Genomic DNA, 22,533 nt, shown 5'->3' on the forward strand with positions numbered 1-22,533 from the left:
GCGAACAATTCAAGCAACTACCAATGAGGGCACAGGATACTGGTAACTGACACATGCTAGTGTCTAAAAAACACACTAGAGGAAGCTTCGATGTGTACTTCCTGCTCCTGCTCAGCGTGTTCCCTCTGTGTTTACCTTCCACTCCTGGAATTTCCAGTATTCTCCGCTTCCTTTGGATTTTGGACTTTGTTTTGTCTGTTTCTGGATTTGTTCATGTGGATTTGACCTTTGTTGTGCTATATCTGCATTCGTGGCCCTTTGATGATACTAATCCTGCTCAAAAATGTAAAAGAATACCAGCGAAACATTTTAAAGTTACATTCTTAGGTACTATTGAAGTACTGTGAATACTGTGAGTAATGCTGCTTTAATATGATGTATTTTTAGTGTCATAGTTGCCCCCACCTGCTGTTATTGAGGGAGCAGCTGTAACAGTCATAGGTTTTGCATTAAAATGAATTTACAGTTTTGTCCCTATTAGTGAAAACGCATAAAGTGCACTGTTATATAATGAGTGTATTTAATAGAGACCGCCTGGCAGATTGTGGTCACTGAGTAAACAGGGACTCCAGAGTAAATATGACCTTGTGTAGGCGTTTCATCTCCGTGTTTCTCTTACAGTAAATGGACGACCCTCGTCCCGCCCTCAGGGGGCATCTGTAATCACACCACCAGGGTTTTAACCATAACTAGAGCCGCTGGTTCAGGCGTAGACGTGCTACGGGACACTTCTGTCGAGGTTGGAGCCTAAATCCCAGGACAAACTAACGTGTCAGTCCTCTCTGTTTCCACTGACGGTGAGTCATCTGCTGCATGAATGACTACAGGTACCACTGCTGTGACCTTTGACCCCACCAGTGCTCAGTCAGGCTGTTTGCTTTTGCTCTGCTCCATCATTTAACTAAAAATAAAATATTAAAGTTAGATGAAAGTGAAAACAAAGTGAAAGCTATAATAAATTTAAAAACAAAGAAATACACAGTGAGTCCAGCTTCTCTAAATCATGCCATAAATGCCATTTCTGTGTTGTGCTGATAATGTTATATATTCTTATATTCAATAAGGAATTAAACATATGTCACACAGAGATGTGGCTTTCCGCTTTCATTAAACCAGGGTTATTATGTTCTAATATTTATTATTATTATTATTTTATTTAGCTTCAAGTTTCCTTTTTATTTCAGCTCTGATGGAGTTTGTTTGATTGTCTGGTTATAATCACAGACGGTAAGTCTGTCAGATTTAAGACATGTAGAACAACATAACAGTAACCCAAAGACTCCAGTGGAGATCCCAGCCACACAAACATCTGCACGAAGCCTCTCGGTAAGTTTACTGTACAATAAAAATAAAATAAATACAGTAAAAGCAAAGAGATCAGTTCATATCAGTGAGAGGTTAAACAAAAGGAGATGATTCAAAGGCCTCTGACCTTCAACAGCCAGCACACTCTGATCCTGTTAACAAACACAGATAGACTGAACAGCTGTTTGCACAGAGGGTGAGTGGAGCGCCCTCTGTTTTCAATGATGCTGCAGATGTGTTACAGTCACCTAAAGTCATCCTGTCTTCCTTCTCTCACCCCAACCGGTTGCAGCAGATGGCCGCCCCTCCCTGAGCCTGGTTCTGCCGGAGGTTTCTTCCTGTTAAAAGGGAGTTTTTCCTTCCCACTGTTGCCAAAGTGCTTGCTCATAGGTGGTCATATGATTGTTGGGTTTTTCTCTGTATCTATTATTATAGGATATACAGTACAATATAAACTGCCTTGAGGCGACTGCTGTTGTGATTTGGCGCTATATAAATAAAATTGAATTGAATTGAATTGAATTGAAGACTTAGTGACATAATGGTGGTTGAGTTTGGTTTTGTTGTTGCTGCAGAGTGCTCAGAGTGTGGACGTCCCTGTAAGTTGATGCTTAGGACATGATGCGTTTCTGGTCCCTGCTGCTGCTGGTTCACTTCTCTCTGGCTCAGTCTGGTCTGGACTCAGAGTACACAGACACAGGTAAGAAGCGTCATGGGCGCTCTGTCTAAATGTGCTTTTGCTGACAAGCATTCTTCAAGAAAAACCATCCCAGTGTTTGCCACCTACCATTGTTCACCCCCAAACACAAACATAATGAGACAGGCAGGGCTGGACTGCGACAAAAAATCGGCCTGGGCGTTTTGACTAGAGACCAGCCCACCAGGTATTATAGGAAAAGCCATAAAGCCTTTGAATGAAAACAAACGCTGTTGTGACAGTGATGTACAGTCTTGTTGGTATATGTATGATTTCTATACATTTTACATCAGATGAAAACTTTGGTTGTAAGATTCAGATAATTATTTAATAAAAGCTAGACATTTTAAATGAGAATAAGAAAGAAAAGTATTTCTTTGTGCCCCCCTCTCCCTGCTAATGCCCTACCTGGCCCCCAGGCAAAACTTTGCCAGACCCGACCCTGCACAGTTACCAGCCGTCAGCTACAAAGGATCCTGGTGTTATTTGTCTCTCAGAAACAGTTCATTACTTCCCTTCAACTCATTCTTGTCACCTAAAAGGTAAACCTGTTTCTCCATCACCTGTTCAGCTCTGATGAGTCAGTAAGGACGTCTCCTGGTTTCATCTTCATGTTTCCCTCTTACCACATATCCAAACCGATATCATGACCAGCAGCTTTACAGCTGTGGCTCCAGCTGATACTAGAAATTAATATTAAATAAATTCTAACAACAGCTAATCAACCTTAAACGTGCTGCTGTTGTTTAGCTCGACATCTGCTGGTTTCCTGTTTCTGGCTCAAAGTGAGCAATAAACAAACAAGAGAGACGATCAGCTGATCATTGATCAGTTTCATGATTGAAGTAGCAACAGGAGAAGTAGTCTGCGTTTAATATGGCTTTTGTGTTGTTAACATGTTTAATGTTATGTATTTTCTTCTATTTAATCTCAAAAAGCTCCTAAAAACAGTCAGTGATCACCAGAGGTGGGTCGAGTATCCAAAAATTGTACTCAAGTAAGAGTAGCATTACTTTAAAATATTATTACTCAAGTAAAAGTGAAAAGTAGTTGTCAAAAAAGTTACTCAAGTAAGAGTAAAAAAGTACTTGGTGAAAAGACTAATCAAGTAGTGAGTAACTGTTTGAAATGTCCGATTTATTTTATAAATAAATGCTATCAGACAAACAAAAATAAATAAATATACAAACCATTTCCAGTGACAAGATAAACTTTATATTCATTTTTGCTCCAAATGGCACAGCAGCCTCAGAGAAAACATTAGAACGATGCATCTTCAACATATGCACATACAAGGCAGCTCAGTTTACCATAAATTGTATGGGTGTGCATCTAGATTAGATTAGATTAGATTAGATAGAACTTTATTAATCCCTCGGGTGGGTTCCTCTGGGAAATTCGATTTCCAAAAAAGCACAGCACCGACAGAAGTTACAGAGTTACAGAATATTATATATATATATATATATATATATATATATATATATATATATATATATATATATATATGTATATAATACACACACACACACACATATATATATAAATACAGAGACAATATAAATAAAATATACGAAGGGGATAAATAGAATAAATAGGAATAAAAATAAAAATACAAGTGAATTGCACATTCTATTTCTGCATATTTAGCAAAAATGTGCCATTTCTTCACTCACTCAGTGAGGTGATGGTTAAGCTTCAGCAGCAGTTTGCTCTCAAGGTTCTTTCTTTGAAGCTGTAACTGTTTAGCAGTGAACAGGAATCCTGCAGGACTAAGAAGTCCTTCACAAGCTCCAGATGCAAGAAGAGCTGTATTGATTTTGATCGAAAGCTTCTTGATGTGGGGAAAGCCATGCAATAAATCCACACCTCCAGTGAATGGACATGAAAGGTACCTCTCCAGCTCCCCTGCTTCTGGCTTTCCCAACCCCATGGATCCATCATATTGTACGAACGTGATAATTATGTATATTGTAATAACGTGATATTATATCGTTCAAACGTGAAATGTATATTGTTAGAACAATATACTTTTCACTCTATATCACGTTATAACGTGATATAGCTCTATACATAACTATATATACATATATACATACATATAAATATACATAACTGTTTTTGGGGTAAATAAAATGCAAGTAGGGATTGAAACTGCAGAATTAATGAATGCTGGAAATGCTAGCACTTGATATAGTGTTTTGATTTTGCTGCCACTGGTACCCACAATGCAATGCGTGAAAGTCACTTGGTCTGTCGGTCCAGCCCGTCGATCTCTATTCTTCCCATTCCTTGCTCAGACGAGCTGTCTGGCAGAAATTGAGGAAGTCTTTTGCTTTCTTGGCCATGCAGCTCTTTTCAGCAAACTACCACTTTCCCTAACAGCCGCATTAGGGGTGGGCGGTATAAACGGTATTCGGTAGAAACGATATGAATTTGGCCAACGGTAGAGATTTTGACTATTCTGCTCTACCGCAATAGCGCATGTTGATGGTGTCATCAAGCTGCGCCTGTTATGGTCAAAGCATCACAGCGGTTGCAAGCAATATCATCTGCAAATTATGCCAGGCGACAGTAATAGCGAAGAGATGAAGCACGTTTTCGAATATGAGTAAAGCCAAAAACTGCGCTTCCTCCACAACCGTACTTTTGATTCATTAATGTTGAATTCTCTCACAGCTGCTCTATTCCCATGTTGCTGCAGTATATTAATGACTAACCTCGTATTGTGGATGGATTATCTCAGTTGTTCTCCTGACTGAAGTTTGGTCTTTTTACAGCATCCTGCCATGCGATTGCATTTGTCCCTAACCATTGGGAACCCCCGCTTTTATCGAGTGGGAAAAAGTTAGCTTCACTGTGTTTATGTTATGCTAACATAGCTGTATCGCTAGCGATCACGTAGCACATCATTATATACCAGCTAGTCCAACTTCAGTAACCCTAAAAAAGTCACTGCTGTTTAGTTTTCTGCCTTCATTTATGTCGGGAGTAAAAGCAGAGCTGTGTGTTTACATTTTTTCAAAAATCTCTCAGTCAGAACATGCTATATCATGTTTAAGTGGAAACTAGCGAGCTAACTTCCTGCTAACTTCTAACTCCGTTAAATTTAATAAATTCTATTTTCATGGATGCCTGGATGTTAAACTTAATTGTTACACCTGGTAAAGCATCAACGCTGATCATTTTATCAAAGATGAAAGAATTTAGACAGTTTTTAACTCTCAGTGATGCAGCAGTGTTCTTTTGACTTTGGGACCTGAAGTGGAAAGTTTTGGACCCAGATTACTCCGCGAGGCTCCTGACTATGGTAGCCATAATGCTCAGACAATCCATCAAGTGGTGCGGCTTCGTAGCTTACCAAATTGGTACTAAAACATTTTTGACAGATTTTTAAGTGACATGTACCACATAAAATTGGTTCGAGGTCAGTAAGCACAACCAGAATTCATACAGGCGCAATGGATTATAAGATGCACTGTTGATTTTTGAGAAAATTAAAGGATTTTAAGTGCGCCTAATAGTGCGGAAAATACGGTATACAGAAGAAAAGAAGATATTGCTAAACATATTGTTACCGCACATGCTTCAAATTATACCGCAATATGGATTTTAGGTCAATTTGCCCAGCCCTAAGCCCCATCCACATGCACCTTCACTCTTTGGTTTAGTCTAGTTTTGAAAGATTATGCCAACTCTTATAACTAACTTTGTGTGAAACAAATGTTATTAAATGACCAACTTACCAGGTCCCAGATACAATAAAAAGAACAGAGGAGGCAAACAGATGTTCTGTGGTTATTTGTTTATTGCTTGACTTGAGGCAGTGCTTGGGGATCAGGAAAGGGCTCCGAAGCTTGACTGAATGTCAAAAATGGGAAAGCCTCCAAAGATAAATGTTCAGATACAGCTCTTGTTGATTCTTTGACTGTCCTGTCTCCTGTCCCAGAACTGGGACCTGGGATGGCACACTACTGGAAAGGCCTGATGTTTAATTGGTATTGGCTCGAAAGCTCTGACTTATCCAATAGCAATACATCTTTCAACATTTTTCAGTGTCAGTAAATTTATTTATCTTCAAACACTTCAAACATTTATCACCATAAAATGTTTGAATTGAACAAGGTGGACACTGGGAATGTCTCAGTAATAATGGAAGGTGTTTAGTGGCAAAGAGTTCTTCACTGTAAACTGATGAGGTTTACCTCGTGGTGTCTCCTCACCAGGGATGGCTCCACAGTGGGTACAGCCAAAAATGAAGAAGCTCTATGCTGCGTTTGTCTCCAACATGATAAAAATGCAATGCAAAGCAACAGGACACCCGGTTCCCGCAATACAATGGTACAAGAACGGGAAACTGTTCAGGAGGGATCACAGAATCGGAGGCTTTCAGGTGTGTTTCTGGCTGTAAAGTGGAAATTGTAGAGGCACAACCAGATTTTAAACTTTACTTTATTTTCTGTCTTTACCTGTGCTCAATCTTTCAGATCAGAGAACACACGGGGACTCTAATAATGACGTCATTGGTTCCCTCAGATGAAGGGAACTACACCTGTTTGGTGGAGAATAAATATGGGCGCCTCCAACACACCTACCAGCTGAATGTACTTGGTAAGAGAGATTATCTGGCACACAGGGTCGTAATGTTAGTTTAACATAAAATGACAGAAAGGTCTCGGTCCAAACCAGTCTTGTTATTTTTCTTCAGTGTCCTTCCATGAATGGGTAACAGTATTCATGTCACCCATGACATGAATACTGTTACCCATTCATACTGATTGTGAATGGTACTGTGACCGATAGAACCAGAACACTCAAAAGTTCATTATTAACATTTTGCTCACAAACTGTTTCACTGCTAAATGTAAAAAGCCATTCTAGACTACAGTTAGAAAATCAATCCGCAGGTACGTCCTCCAGGTGTTACTGGTGACATGCTGTTCTCCTCTCTGTGGATATCTAACTCATTCGCAAAGATTACCCCTGTCTTCATCTCCAACCCACCTGTTTCAGAGCGTCCTAGCAGTCCTAGCAGGCCCATCCTGCAGCAAGGGCTGCCGGCCAACCAGACGGCAGCTGTTGGCAGCGACGTGGAGTTTGTGTGCCGCGTTTTCAGCGACATACAACCTCACATGCAGTGGCTCAAACACATCATCATCAACGGCAGCAGTGTGGGACCGAACGGGCTGCCCTATGTTCGTGTTCTTAAAGTACGTACCAACACCACCAAATTCAGCTTTAGACCAGTTTTAGTAATTTTCTTTTGTTAGCTTTATTTTGCTGTGTGACACTCTTTACATCTATAATGAAGGAGGATAAATCTGATCTCTGTCAGAGCCCTTAGAATATGTTTCGTGAAATAAGCAGATCTTGGCTTAATTGGCTAAGTGATGAGGGTGAATTTGGTAGTACACACCTCTCCAATTAGAAGGAATACACTTTGTATCCCGGTGGTTTTCCCAGTGCTGGGAATGAGAGGTATATTGCGTGTGCATGTCATAATAAAGCTGCTGTGGCAGAATATACATCAGAAGTCCCCAAAATTTGCAATTTGTCTTGAAATCTTTGTTTTTCCTACATGAATAGATGATCCCAGTAGTCTTGGCTCGAGACAGGTGAAACCCCCCCCACAACACTTCTGTCCTGCAGTAATACCAACTGTCCACTATTAGCTGGCATGATGGAGTAACGAGTCAGTCATGTGACCAAAAACTATCAATCAGATGTGCAAATATCTGTGCAGTTATGAACAAAAAAAAATAAACAAACATAAAACCAAACAAATATGAAAATATATCATTATGAATATGAGCAGCTTAAAAACAGAAGAAAACCCTGAGATACATTTCAAAGAAATACACTTAAATTTGTTAAACATCATGACATAATACAAAGGCGCTTGGCACCCACTGCCTAGTACCCACTGCCTAGTTTTAGTCCACAGCATTCTTAAAACCGCCTGCTCCTGTAAGGAGCTGCATTGGGATCCCTTTCCCAGCACAAGACTAATCCAGGAGGTTGGTCTAACAGAGGAGGTTGCTAAGATAGTGTGAGATGAAGGCACATAATCTGCTGCTCCCAAAGGAACAGATCAAGAAAAAAGAAGACTTTCACTCAGGTGTGTCAACCTCTCATAATTTCCAGCCTCTGAAAACTGTGTGAACAGAACTGGGTAAAGTTGGGTTTTTTTAAAAGACATTTGCAATAACAACATATGGGAACATCACTTTTTGAATCATTGTTCTAACAGCTTACTGCCATTCAGGAAGCAATGTCCTGCTGGGAAAGCTGTTGAATTATGGATGAAAGCTGAGTTAGCTGACTAGACCTCCGATTCATCAGTCCAGTCTCAGCAACAGGAAATCTAACTGAACTGGAAATAAAGCTGAACCAAATCTTTATGCTTCAATTTATGATTTTGTGTTTTTAAATCCTTATATTTTCTCAGATTTGTGACAGGTATAAAGTACCCCCACACACAGCATGACACATTAACAGGTGTTTTATTTCCAGCTGTTTCTGACACGCTTACATGGCTTTAAAGCTGCCTCCTCCGGCTTTCAAACCACACAGCTCAGACAGGTGATGAAGAGCAGCTGTGTGGGTAAGCCTCCCCTGACACCACACTCTGAACCCACTTCTCCACCCCCCTGAAATCACTCTGATTTTTCAGAGTGATCTTAGTCTCCTGCACTAGACTGTTGAAGTGGTAAAATTAAAGTTTGCATCCATGAACTGAATTCACTGACTTCGTGAGAGATTTAAGTTTGACTTTTGAGTTTCAGTTTGCTGATGGTGAGGAATTTAACTCAGCTCTGACCTTTGAGGGACACTGATGAAGGATGACACAGATTTTTGTGTGTTTCTCTCTCAGACTGCTGGTTTGAACACCACAGACAAAGAAATTGAGGTGTTGACTCTGAGGAACATAACCCTGGACGATGCTGGAGAGTACACCTGTCTGGCTGGAAACTCTGTTGGGTTTGCCTACAGATCTGCATGGCTCACTGTCTATGATGGTACATGAAGATCTGTACAGGATAGAATACAGAGATATGATGTCAGATCTCTCCTTCTATGTTAATATTAATATATTGAATAAATATTTGTTCTGTGATTCAATGAAAGTATTGAATGAGGGACGCAAAATGTTTAGAAGTTGTCAGATGACAAGCAAAGAATCTAAACTGGTAGTTAACCAGTTAATGTTAGTTAATGGGACCACTGTTCGGGTTTGCTCTGGCTTACATGGGTTTTTGGAGACCGGGGCCCTATTTCAGGAAGCCGGTTTAGTGCAAACTCTGAGTAAGTATACCCTGAGTTAATGAAAACTCTGGGTTTTCGGTTTCACAAAGCGAGTTTAGATTAATTCTGAGTGAGTTACTATGACGACACACTCCGTGAAGCTAACCTGCCCCCTAGCAGGTTTACTTCTACTAACCCTGACCTTCTCCGCCTCTTTGTCGGAAACCTGACTGTAGGAAGTGTCAGACATGGCGTGCTCCTTCCTTGAAGAGCCAGTAGATGTTGAAGCCCAAATTCTCCGCAGAGCTCTCCGCCGGGAGAGAGTGATTAGAGCGCGTTCGGACATTTTATCATTTCCTGATGATTTCCTGTGTGAACGTTACCGTTTTTCAGCACAATCTATAATTTATTTGAATAACATCCTCAGGCCTAATATTGCTCATGTGACACATCGCGGACATTCTCTCAGTTCTGTACATATTATTTGTATTGCACTTCGGTTTTTTGCAAACGGGAGCTTTCTGTATAATATTGGTGACGCTGAGCACGTTTCCAAGGCTACCGTCTGTCGGGCAGTCAGGAATGTTACAGTTGCACTGAAACGTCTCCTGTACTCGTTTGTGGTGTTCCCCGGTCACAGACCCACAAGATTTATCAAAGAGGGATGCCACAAAATTGCAGGTATCAGGATGAACAAAACTTAATTCATGATGTGATGATACTTGAACTACTACTTAAATTTTACATTTATTTTCAGGGTTCCCAGGCGTGATTGGCTGTATAGATGGCACTCACATTCCAATCATTGCTCCTTCAGTAAATGAAGGAGACTATGTGAACAGGAAGTCTTTCCACAGCATTAATGTGCAGGTACATAGTTCCCTGTAGCATTTCAAACTAACAAATTATTTCATCATAGTAATGGATGCTAATTTGTGTTCTCTGCACTGTGAAGATCATATGTGATGCTGCCAACATTATCACAAATGTGGAAGCCAAGTGGCCAGGCTCTGTGAGTGGTGGTGGTGGAGGACCTCCACCTGTTTTTCGGGCCTCCGCTTTTTTTCTGTTGGCTATAACGGGCCACATTTGAGCATACAGAGTAAGCAAATATGTACTTGTAATGTGCTCAGATAATTTCAATAAGTGCTTACAGAGGGGAAATTAATGTAGCCTCTAACTGCAATTGATTTACATCGGACAAACAGACCAAGCACTATGGCTCATAATACAATTACACCTTACCTGTTTGGACTATATTTTTATATTTCATTTTTACTTGCTGCCAGGAACGTTTGGGGCCTGTTGGGTTGCACCTGCGCTCACATCACATCACAAAATAAAATGTATGAAATAAAAAATAAAATAATATATGATAAAATAACGTGTTAAATGGGTGGAAATCCCTAGATCAATGTTTATATTAACACTCACGCATTGACTCTGTCGGCTATGTTTTGCCATGCATGCTCCCTTTCTTTTGCAGCTGAGGCTGTGTTACTTTTTTTCCGCAAAATTTGCATGTTATCGGCATATGCTGCCATCAGAATTTCGGCCTCAAGCGCTGTAAAATACATTGACCGCGCCTTCTTTCCCTCCGTCTCCATGGTGACTCGCTTAATCTGTGCTCCACTAATCAGGGCTTTATGTATCCTCGTGCGCGCGCTTAACTTGGGGTTAAAGCAACTCCGCGTTGACTGAACTAATTGTTATCAGCCTTTCTGAAACCGAATATTCCGAGTTGGACAGTTCGGGGTTACTCAACCGTGAGTGTCGTTTTTCACTCTGAGTTTTCTAAACCGGCTTCCTGAAATAGGGCCCTAACAATTAGTTCAGTCAACGTGGAGTTGCTTCAACCCCAAGTTAAGCGCACGCACGAGGATACATAAAGCCCTGATTAGTGGAGCACAGATTAAGCGAGTCACCATGGAGACGGAGGGAAAGAAGGCGCGGTCAATGTATTTTACAGCGCTTGAGGCCGAAATTCTGATGGCAGCATATGCCGATAACATGCAAATTCCGCGGAAAAAAAAAAGTAACACAGCCTCAGCTGCAAAAGAAAGGGAGCATGCATGGCAAAACATAGCCGACAGAGTCAATGCGTGAGTGTTAATTTAAACATTGATCTAGGGATTTCCACCCATTTAACACGTTATTTTATTATTTTTTATTTCATTTTTTATTTCATACATTTGATTTTGTGATGTGATTTGAGCGCAGGTGCAACCCAACAGGCCCCAAACGTTCCTGGCAGCAAGTAAAAATGAAATATAAAAATATAGTCCAAACAGGTAAGGTGTAATTGTATTATGAGCCATAGTGCTTGGTCTGTTTGTCCGATGTAAATCAATTGCAGTTAGAGGCTACATTAATTTCCCCTCTGTAAGCACTTATTGAAATTATCTGAGCACATTACAAGTACACATTTGCTTACTCTGTATGCTCAAATGTGGCCCGTTATAGCCAACAGAAGAAGAAGCGGAGGCCCGAAAAACAGGTGGGGGTCCTCCACCACCACCACTCACAGAGGCTGAGCAGTTGGCTTCCACATTTGTGATAATGTTGGCAGCATCACATATGATCTTCACAGTGCAGAGAACACAAATTAGCATCCATCACTATAATGAAATAATTTGTTAGTTTGAAATGCTACAGGGAACTATGTACCTGTACATTAATGCTGTGGAAAGACTTCCTGTTCACATAGTCTCCTTCATTTACTGAAGGAGCAATGATTGGAATGTGAGTGCCATCTGTACAGCCAATCACGCCTGGGAACCGTGAGAACAAATGTAAAATTTAAGTAGTAGTTCAAGTATCACCACATCATGAATTAAGTTTTGTTCATCCTGATACCTGCAATTTTGTGGAATCCCTCTTTGATAAATCTTGTGGGTCTATGACCGGGGAACACCACAAACGAGTACAGGAGACGTTTCAGTGCAACTGTAACATTCCTGACTGCCCGACAGACGGTAGCCTTGGAAACGTGCTCAGCGTCACCAATATTATACAGAAAGCTCCCGTTTGCAAAAAAACGAAGTGCAATACAAATAATATGTACAGGACTGAGAGAATGTCGGCGATGTGTCACATGAGCAATATTAGGCCTGAGGATGTTATTCAAATAAATTATAGATTGTGCTGAAAAACGGTAACATTCACACAGGAAATCATCAGGAAATGATAAAATGTCCAAACGCGCTCTAATCACTCTCTCCCGGCGGAGAGCTCTGCGGAGAATTTGTGCTTCAACATCTACTGGCTCTTCAAGGAAGGGACACGCCATGTCTGACACTTCCTACAGTCAGGTTTCCGACAAAGAGGCGGAGAACGTCAGGGTTAGTAGAAGTAAACCTGCTAGGGGGCAGGTTAGCTTCACGGAGTGTGTCGTCATAGTAACTCACTCAGAATTAATCTAAACTCGCTTTGTGAAACCGAAAACCCAGAGTTTTCATTAACTCAGGGTATACTTACTCAGAGTTTGCACTAAACCGGCTTCCTGAAATAGGGCCAAGGTCAGTTAGTTCATAAACAGTAAAAACATTGAGTGTCACGGCTGGGGCAGCAGTCGTGTGGTGTTACGAGAAAAGGACCCAAAATGCAGGTACAGGCTAGGGTGCGAGTGAGTGTTTATTTAAAGTGATGGCGAAGTACAAATACAGGAAATAAGGAACAGGGAGATACTAAAACCTAGACTGGGAAAAACTAATAAACAAACCTGAAAACATAAGGACACGGGACGATACGTGGAGATGACACGGAGGAAGCAAGGCAGAGAGACGTGGAGAAACACTGAATAACAGAGACAAACTGACAAGGAACACAGGCAGGCACACACTATAAATACACACAAGGTAATGCGGGAATGACACACCAGAGGGGAACACAGCTGAACCTAATTAGACACGACAAGACACAGACCTTCAAAGTAAAACAGGAACAAGCTGTTCTACAACACTAACTTAGGGGCACGAACAGAGCACAGAAGGGAGAACATTAAAACACTAAACACAAGAACCAAACCCTAAGAACTAATACAAAATAAGAATTAACACAAAATCAGAAGAAACTAGAAAATAATAATAAACTCAAAACGCTGGGTCACCGGCCCAGGACCATTCCATACAGTCTGATAAGGTGTGTCACCCTATTTCATAGAAATATATGCATTTCCCTGTTAACCTCTCAACATCCACCAAGTAATTCGCAAACCACCTAAGTTTATGGGTAGGGGTGGAGTTTGTCAAACGCAAAATCTGGAACAGGCCAGAGTTAACTCAAACCCCACCTTATAATAAGGCTGTTGAAACACAATGTTACACAATACAAAATCCACAGAGCAATGTGCAGAACAGGATTCAGAGTTTACAGGGAGGAACTAGGATAGCTTAACAGAAGCTGAGGCAAAGACTGAGGGCCGAGGACCACTCTGAGTATACAGCAGGGCAACTGGGAGAAGTGAAAACACCTGGGGAACAAGAACAGGGGTCCGTTCTTCGTACCTCGCTAAGTGGATTTGATTGTTGACGATTTCGCGTGATCTTGGATCGTTCGGTTCTCCGAAGCTCATCCGGGACTTGCTGTCATAGCAACAGATCCATAAGCGTAAACCTGCTCGGGAGCAGGTTTACTTTATGTAAACAGGATTAGATCGCGGCCACTCAGGTATGTCCGCTTCATTTATATGAAAGCAACAGCGATATTTTACCACTGTTTGTCCATAAATATATATTATCAATGTAACTAAAGATAATGCAGTATTTGATTCTTTTATTGATTTCATACAGATACATACAGGTCATTTCCTAAAAAAAGGGAAATGTACTATTAACATTCTATTAGGGGAGACCGGGGATAGTTGTAACGTGGGTCAGTTGTAACACTTCCAATTTCTCCAATCAGGGCTAAGTTTCAAATGATGTGACTCATCCTGTGCATGCCCAATTCAGTTCTGCTATCACATGTGAAAAATCAGCACATTTTGTCAAACACAGACAATTTAACATGAAAAAAAGTAAATTGTATGCCAAAAAGTAAGTTTTTCTACTTTATTTCAATTTGTAATAGCATTATCTGCTTTGCAGTTAAACTCATCAAACTTAAATTGTGTTATTTGTATGTCTATGGGGATATATTCTGTGTAGGTCTTTAGTGCTAATGTTTTAGCCGTTGCCTGTAATGTTAGCTAGTTCATGGCTATAGGAGTCTGGGTCAGTTGTAACAATAATGCAGATGTTACAACTTACCACACTATTACTTTAACTTATATTAAACAAGTTGGGGCAACGACATCAGCAGAGAGAGGTTCACTGGTCGCTTTTGTATATGCGGTAATGCCATTGGCAACACAATTACTTCACTGTTTGTGTTCCCACACATACATTATGCAGACCACTGTGTCAGAGATGGACCAGTAGGAAGTATTGGTAGTGGAAATAAATCAGGATGGGTGCAAGAAACAGATTTCCTCATCTTTCTGAAGCACTCTGCAAACCACACCAAGGTAAGCCATGATAAAAAGTAATGGAATTGCGATGCTGGTGAACATCTACATTTTTTTTTTAGCTTCATTGTTATGTTCAAAATTGGTGCAAGAGTTGTAGGTTATAATGCCCACTGAGCCAATGAGGCCAAACTCAAGGAAGACCAACCAAAATTAATGAAATATTCAGTTGCAGAAAATTCCATAATTTGTCTTTTTTGGGGGTTGGAATATGTTCAAAAGCTAGATTTCTGCATTCTGTCACACACACACACAGAGCTACATAAATGGATGTAAGTGCATTCATGTGTTGAATAAACAAAGATTACATGTTAATGTTTTGTTAGTACCCTTATTTCATTGTGTTACATTTTACCCCAGGATATGTTACAACTAACCCAGACTATGGGGTTAATTGTAACATTTCACTCTTCGTGTTTGAGATCATACCATGCAATGGGTAATTGTGCTGCAGAGAAAATAGCTGCACTATTTAATAGAAGAGACATGTAAATACTTTGCATTACATTTTGAATCCACTACCTTAAAAGAGCTCCAATTTACAGACAGAAATATCAAAAATGTTACAACTATCCCCGGTCTCCCCTACATGTATGTGATTATTACAGATGTAATTCATATTTTAGAGTAGTAATAGTAAATTACTTCGCGTAATCAAGATGAGAGACCACGGCTATAAAAGCGAAGGTGGATTTGGGAAGTCTGTCGCAGCCATGTCCTGTCTGTATACGCGAGCAACCCATTGCGGAAGGTGCAAGATTATTGATAAGGAGAGTCCTCAGAATCCAGCGTATATTGCGGGATAGACAGGATCCTTTAGCTCAGCGCGACAGTGTGCTCATAGAGAGATATCGATTTTCCCGTGAGGGTATTATTTACTTAACCAACTTGTTGACGAGGGGGTGCAGGACCACCACCTGTCTTTTTGTGCTCTGCCCTTTTCTTGGTTGCTGTTATAAACAAACAAACAGATTATTCCAGGGTCTCTTTTCAAGAGACTAAAAGCAATATAAGTGATAAATATTACCATTCTGTAGAATATTCTTATATTCCACTTTTACTTGTTCCCATGTTCTAGTGGGTCCTGTTGTGGCTCTAATGTGAAAGAGGATATAATGTAATGTACTATAATATAATATAATATAATATAATATAATATAATATAATATAATAAATTTACCCTACCACCTACTGATGATGGCCAGAGGGGCCGATGGCGCGATATGGCAGCCTGGCTTCTGTCAGTCTGCCCCAGGGCAGCTGTGGCTACAACCGTAGCTGCCTCCACCAGTGTGTGAATGTGAGAGTGACTGAATAGTGGTATTGAAAAGCGCTATATAAATCCAATCCATTATTATTATTATTATTATTATTATTATTATTATTATTATTATTATTATTATTAAATTACTTACTAGTTTAATTTGTCAGCAACTTTCTGCCAGCCCTCTCTCCTTGCTTTTGCAGCCTTTGCAGTGTTCCCTTGCGTTTTAATTAAACTCTGAAACTCCTGAAATCCCTCACTCAAGAGTTCTTGCTCTGCTGCCGAAAAATACCGAGCGCGCTCCTTCGACATTTTCGCCGACCAATCAAAGGGTTGCCGATCAATGTTTCTACTATCGATGCGTAGCCCCTGTTAAGCCACCCAGTGATCTCACATTACTTCATCCAGCTGTACTAATCGTCAACAACAGGTGTGCTCGGAGAACCGGAATAGCGAGCTCAAAGTTGGCGTGATAATTTGATCTTGGATGTAGTAAGCGAGGTACGAAGAACGGACCACAGCCCTAAGCGTTACCAAACCCAGCAAGGACAAGAGCCGGGAACCATGGCGCAAATGGGAAAACCTATCAGAATTACCACTGTACCAAATGTAACACCTCAGGTTTTTGAGAGTTGTTAGCTCCAAGTGAACCCGGTGCATTTATTTACAGTGAAAAATGTAAAACACAGTTCAAACCAGTCAGGGCAGCTGGAAGGTCTTATACACCTCCCTGCACTTAATCATTACTTTGTGGAGGAATGTAAGGATGACACGAGAGCTCATCACATTTTATATCAACTTTAATCTCAGCTTCACTCAACCCCAGTGACTTCACAAGGCGGCAAAACATCTCCTAGAATCCAAAACATCACTCCTCCCTCTTCCCTTCTCGCTGGGTATGAGTGGAATCCCCTGGTGGTTTGCCACAACTTATTATTAATCTCTGTCTCTCTTCCACAGCATGTTTTAGTTCTGTCTTCCTTCTCTCACCCCAACCGCAGCAGATGGCCGCCCCTCCCTGAGCCTGGTTCTGCTGGAGGTTTCTTCCTGTTAAAAGGGAGTTTTTCCTTCCCCTTATCACCAAGTGCTTGCTCACAGGAGGTCAGTTGATGGTTGAGGTTTTCCTGTATTATTGTACGGCCTTTACCTTACAATATAAAGCACCTTGAGGAGGGAGGGGTCTGCAAAATGCCGGATGGCTCTTGGGCGCCTAGGACCCTGTTCTCGACCTGGAAGATGGTTTCTTTGGGGTGCAAATTTGTGCTCCTTAAGCATGTTGTATGTCACAGAAGGCAGTTTTTTATGATCCTCAAAGACGGCCAGAGCACCTGGCTGGCAACCGCTCAACCCTGCAGAGCCAGCTGGGGCCACGGGAGCCCTGTGTTGCTGAGGTGGACCCCAATGCCGAGGCGCAAGTTGAAAATTGCCCCCTTATGAGCAGTGAGAGGTCTGATGTAAATGACAATCTGCGGAGCACTGACATCATAGAGACTCATATGAATAATGACCAGTCTGCAGGTATTTTTGACATAAATCAAAAAAATCAAACAACTTTTGAGTTTGTGTGTGAGGATTTTGTGAAGATGACAATATGTTTGAAAATGTTAAAGCCTGAAGAAAGTGTGGAGGATTATGTGGCAGTGCTTTATCAAAGGTGCCCAATTCAGCAGGGTTTTATTAATTTCAATTAAATTCTATTTTATTTAAGAAGTGCCAAATCACAACAGCAGTCACCTCAAGGTGCTCTATATTGTAGGGTAAGACCTGTAATAATACAGAGAAACCCCCAAAATCAGACAACTTTCTTTGAGCAAGTGCTTGGTGACAAGGGGAAGAAAAACTCCCTCTTAAATGGAAGAAAGTTCCAGAAGAACCAGGGTCAGGGAGGGGCAGCTATCTGCCGTGACAAAGACACACTGTGGAAGAGAGCCAGAGATCAAAATTAAAATTAGATTAATACAAAAGCATTTGAAGTGAGCAAGGTCTCCACTGGTCTCTAGCACTACCTTTATATTGGATGATATATAATCTGGATTTGTTTTAACCAAGTATGATAGACTTGTTGATCATTTTATCACGGGAAAATGCATGGATTTCTCTTTTATGTGCAAAGGTTCAGCCTGTGCACATTCATGAGCACCTTTTTTTAAATGACGCTCTTTAATTGTGAAATCCTCTGAATAATACTTAAAGAAAAGTGGACAACCCGGGGAATGTTGCAGTGAGAAGCTGCATGCTAACCCTCAAGCTGATCCTCTTAGTTTCAGTCTTTGTGTTGGAAAGATGCATACGCAGTATTAATCATGATGTTTTCCTTATGTTGTCTCAGAATCACTGCCACCGCAGTGGGTGAGGCCGGACAAGAGACACATCTACAGAGTTCCTGTCGGGAAGACGGTGAAGTTTCACTGCCAAGCGACAGGAAAGCCGCTTCCTGCCCTGCGATGGTACAAGAACGGAAAAGAGGTCAGGATGGACCAACGAGTCAAAGGCCTCTAGAAACAACTTCAGCTTGTAAAGCTTTACTTCACCCTTTCTGTATCTTTCTTTAATCTTGCAGATCAGAGACCACACATGGACTCTAATAAAGGAGTCAGTGGTTCCCTCTGATGAAGGGAACTACACCTGTGTGGTGCAGTATAGACACGGGACCCTCCAACACACCTATCAGCTGAATGTAATTGGTAAGATTATCTGCAGCATGTATACACGGCATACAGCATGCTTTATTGCAAAAACCAGATGGTTCCAGTACTTTGGACTGTGTGTGTCGACCATAACGCTGACCTTCGGTGGGTGTGTCCGAACTTTTCACTGGTCCTGTACAACCGCCCACACCATCAAGGAGGTTGCATGACTGATGGAGGCGGTTTGGCCTTAACAAGTAAAAATAAAATTACAGCACTTTAAGAAGTATAAGAGTGGAAATGCTGGAGTGAATAAAGTGCTGATTTGCTGTAGAGGTGTCCCAAGGGTATTCTTTGTTTAAACCGCATTAAAGCTCACTGAACAAAGTCAACAACAATATATCAAATACACCTAACATTAAAATGTGACCATGTGAAAGAAACACAGAACTCCCTCCAAATCTGAGATTGCAAATATAACCACATAAAAAGTCAATATCACTAAACTATGGCACAGTGAGCTTTAGTAATAACATTAATGCATTTTCTAAGTACTTACTAAGTGGACAAACATATTGTCAGTAAACTACAAAACGTACAGAGTTTCATAAAGACTTTATCCAGACTAAACATCCTCATGTTGCAGGCAAACAGAATGGCTATCGGTCTCCTCCTGCTCTCTGTGGACATTAGTCGTTTGTATGATCTTGCATCATGCTAACCTTAAACCTTGTTTTGTTACAGAGCGTTCTCCTCAAAAGCCAGACCTGCATGCTGGGCTGCAGGGTAACCGGATCGCTGTTGTTGGTAGTGATGTGGAGCTTGTGTGCGCAGTGATGGGTGACCCACAGCCTTACATACGGTGGTTCAAACACATCGTGATCAATGGCAGCAAAGAAGACGTAGAAATATTTCCCTTTGTTCGTCCTCCCAAAGTACGTACACCACAATCAGGCAGCACTACAGGCTTATGTTAGAATTATTTTATGTCTCCAAAGTGTTTTGAAGCTAGATTAATGTTATTCTGGTCCATGGTGGGGTAAGGGTTAACGTCATCAAACCGTGATCTTTTTCTAAACCCAAGCTCGTAGTTTTTGTGCATGAGTGTAACAGGCAGAAAAAATGAATGGGAACTGCACCTCCAGCTCCAAAGATGCACATTCTCTGTCATCACATCTGCAACCACTTGAGTGAAGACTGGAGCTGAGCTGTCATCTGCTTTGTGGCTAGGGAGGGTACCAGGCAGGCCTGACACATTCAAACATAAAAAAAAAATACCATTTATAGGCAACAGTCAGGAAGATCGACAGTTGCAACCTCCAGAATTAAAATGGTATTTCGAGGATGGGACACTGAGCCCAAATGGGAAAATTTCTATTAAATTATCCCATTTGGGCTTAAACCTCTCTATTAAAGAGGTGTCTTATTGGAGCTGCAACATCAACCCTCAAACCACCTGGTGGACACCAGAGATGCAGTAGAAGGAGTCCTATCAAATTTTAGTTAGCTTGTGAGCCTCTGGAGGCAGCTGACATGTATGGGAGGGTAGAGTATAGCTTTGGGTGTCACTAAAACAAAAACTCACATGTTGGTGAAGCCATGAAGCAGGACATTTAGTCGCTCTCAAACCATCCAAAGATCAGCTGCTGACCTTAAATGGGGTCACCTTCCTCCACCTTTTCTGTAGAGGAAGGTGAGGGGACAAGGGTGACAAATCACCTATTAGCAGTCAGATGCTATGCTGGTGTACTGGCAAAGACTCCATCTGTTTGCTCAAATTCAGATTCATCAGGAAGGCAGGGATGAGAATCAGCACCTCCAAATTTGACGCAACAGTTTTTATCCAGAAGATGTTGGATTGCCCACTCTGGTTAGTTTCCTTCCAAACCAGAGTAAAGTGAAGTAGGGCATTCATAGAGAGTTTGGTGAAATGTCTGCTGTGCTGGGTGAAGGTAAAGCCGTTGATTTACTTGTAATCTATATTTTTACCATGATCTGTGATGATGAGCTGTGGCCTTGGACCAAAGGCATAAGAGTGCAGACAAATGTGGTGGAAAAGAACTCCCTCTGAAGGATGTCTCGGCTCAGGAGGGTTCCAGAGACGATGGATGGGTAGAAGTTAAGACTTGTATAATGTGTTACAGTTTACTGCGCTCTTACCTGCATATCACCACGATATGCCACTAAACCATGGGATTACTTTTCCTTCTTTTCCTTTCCCACACATGGACCGAGTCTAGTCCCATACTCTTAAAGTTCTCTCAGACTCCTGACCCAGTGTTTAGAGCTGTATCGACCAGCTTTGATTGGAACCTTTTGAGTGAAACATGTTGGGTGATATCCATGTCCCTCTCCCTCACAGGATGAGGATCTGAATGCGATGGATTATGAGGTAGAATCACTGCTGACTCTGAGAAACGTAACTCTGGCTGATGCTGGAGAGTACACCTGCCTGGCAAGCAACTCTGAAGGAGTCTCTCGTCACACTGTATGGCTCATAGTGATTGATGGTATGTGACCTAATCTCTCTCTGTTCACCTGTTCATGCCCACCTGGTCTCTGGTGAGCTGCTTCTGGGTAGGATTATGGTTAGGGTTTCATGTTAACCACATGCTGGTTACCTCCCAAATCAAGTCATTTTGATGCTGTAGTTCGTCTATTATAAAATAAACGGGCAGACAGGAAGCTAGATGTTAAATGCTTATTATTTGTGTTGTAATTTGGTAATGGCGAAAACAAAGGCCTAATTTTTAGAAAAGACAAGATATTAAATAAGGACTGTTAGTTTATTATGAGTTAATTTTACAGACTACCCAAACTAATTACCAATTAGAAAGAAATAACCAATCATTGGTAGCTACATCACATCAACATTGCTAATGGATGCCTGTATAATAGAAGGTGTGCAACGATTATTTCCCAGAGGACGATTCTGTTTACCTGATGTTTGCATTGGGGTGGGATCGGTCCTGACTCTAAACACTGATCTGTGGGCCGACCTGTTCAGTGTTTAGCAAACACTGCGTTAGGGATTAGGGAAAAGCACTGCTGATGCTTTCCCCTATGGTTTCACGATGGTTGGGAACCTTTTGTTACATTTTAATGGAGGTGGTAATTCCCCCCCAAAATGGCATTTCTCTTTACCGAGCTTATCATACCTTACACAGAGAACGCCATCTCTCAGAGGAGGGAGCCCTCAGCTGTGAGATTTCTGTGAAGCGAGCAGATCTGGTTTTAAATGCTTTTTTCCTCGCTTCACTCTGCAGAAGCATCGCTGCGGCTCCTCCAGAGGTCTTCTCCAGTCCACTGCTCTTCAGCCCACACATGTCAGTACTGGACCTAGTTTATGTCAGTGGTCCTCTCAAGTTCTGTTAAAAAGTCTGTTGTTTATCTTCAGTTCTGGTGGTGGATGTTCAGAGTTTCAGATAATAATCTCAGCACAGTCATCCATGTGAGCCCAAAGTTCAGACAGTTGCAGTCATTGCTGCAGACTTTTTTCAGACTTCACCTGAGCGTTGAAGCCTCCTGCTGTGTAGCTGCTGGTGGATGGATGGAGGTTTGTGCTTCGCTGATCTGGATTCTGCAGCTCTTTTCTGACTACATTTGACCTCTTTCACATTGGCTCCTTTATGTGTAATGACATGTGTTATAAGAATAAATCTTTCATTTGATACTTTGTTTACTGTGCATCGTGTTTTTTTTAAAATCACCCTCACAGATTACTAAAGGAAACTCATAAACACTGAATGATCCTCTCATTGATTACCACTTTACTGACAGCATTTATACCAGTAATCAATAATCAATAATTACCCAATAACCCACATTCGTCCAAAGTCTCATTCTCAGGACTCTTTAAAATGTAAAGAGAGCATTAGAGATCTGATAT

The 22,533-nt window shown here is 41.2% G+C and overlaps 1 protein-coding gene across 5 annotated transcripts; it reads left to right on the forward strand.

The window, feature by feature from the left end:
* The first annotated feature begins 179 nt into the window (after positions 1–179).
* On the forward strand, positions 180–22,322 carry LOC147325352 (uncharacterized). Of its 5 annotated transcripts, XM_086299865.1 has the most exons (15): positions 180–352; positions 622–797; positions 1,185–1,326; positions 1,442–1,501; positions 1,601–1,695; positions 1,881–2,005; positions 6,229–6,395; positions 6,490–6,613; positions 7,016–7,212; positions 8,877–9,021; positions 18,347–18,483; positions 18,578–18,701; positions 19,389–19,579; positions 21,007–21,154; positions 21,911–22,322. In XM_086299865.1, exons 6-15 carry the CDS (start codon positions 1,924–1,926, stop codon positions 21,985–21,987), a joined length of 1,392 nt encoding a protein of 463 aa, XP_086155991.1. In that variant the 5' UTR covers positions 180–352; positions 622–797; positions 1,185–1,326; positions 1,442–1,501; positions 1,601–1,695; positions 1,881–1,923; the 3' UTR covers positions 21,988–22,322. The 5 variants fall into 5 exon arrangements, with proteins under 5 accessions (XP_086155991.1, XP_086155990.1, XP_086155989.1 ...); XM_086299864.1 differs by having other exon boundaries at positions 1,442–1,695; XM_086299863.1 differs by lacking the exons at positions 1,442–1,501; positions 1,601–1,695.
* Positions 22,323–22,533: the final 211 nt, after the last annotated feature.

This window comes from Aulonocara sp. 'chitande type north' Nkhata Bay, linkage group LG7 (assembly GCF_057382095.1).
Source record: "Aulonocara sp. 'chitande type north' Nkhata Bay isolate Kocher_YH1m ecotype deep benthic linkage group LG7, A_spYH_male_GT1.1, whole genome shotgun sequence".
In the NCBI taxonomy this organism is placed as follows: domain Eukaryota; kingdom Metazoa; phylum Chordata; class Actinopteri; order Cichliformes; family Cichlidae; genus Aulonocara; species Aulonocara sp. 'chitande type north' Nkhata Bay.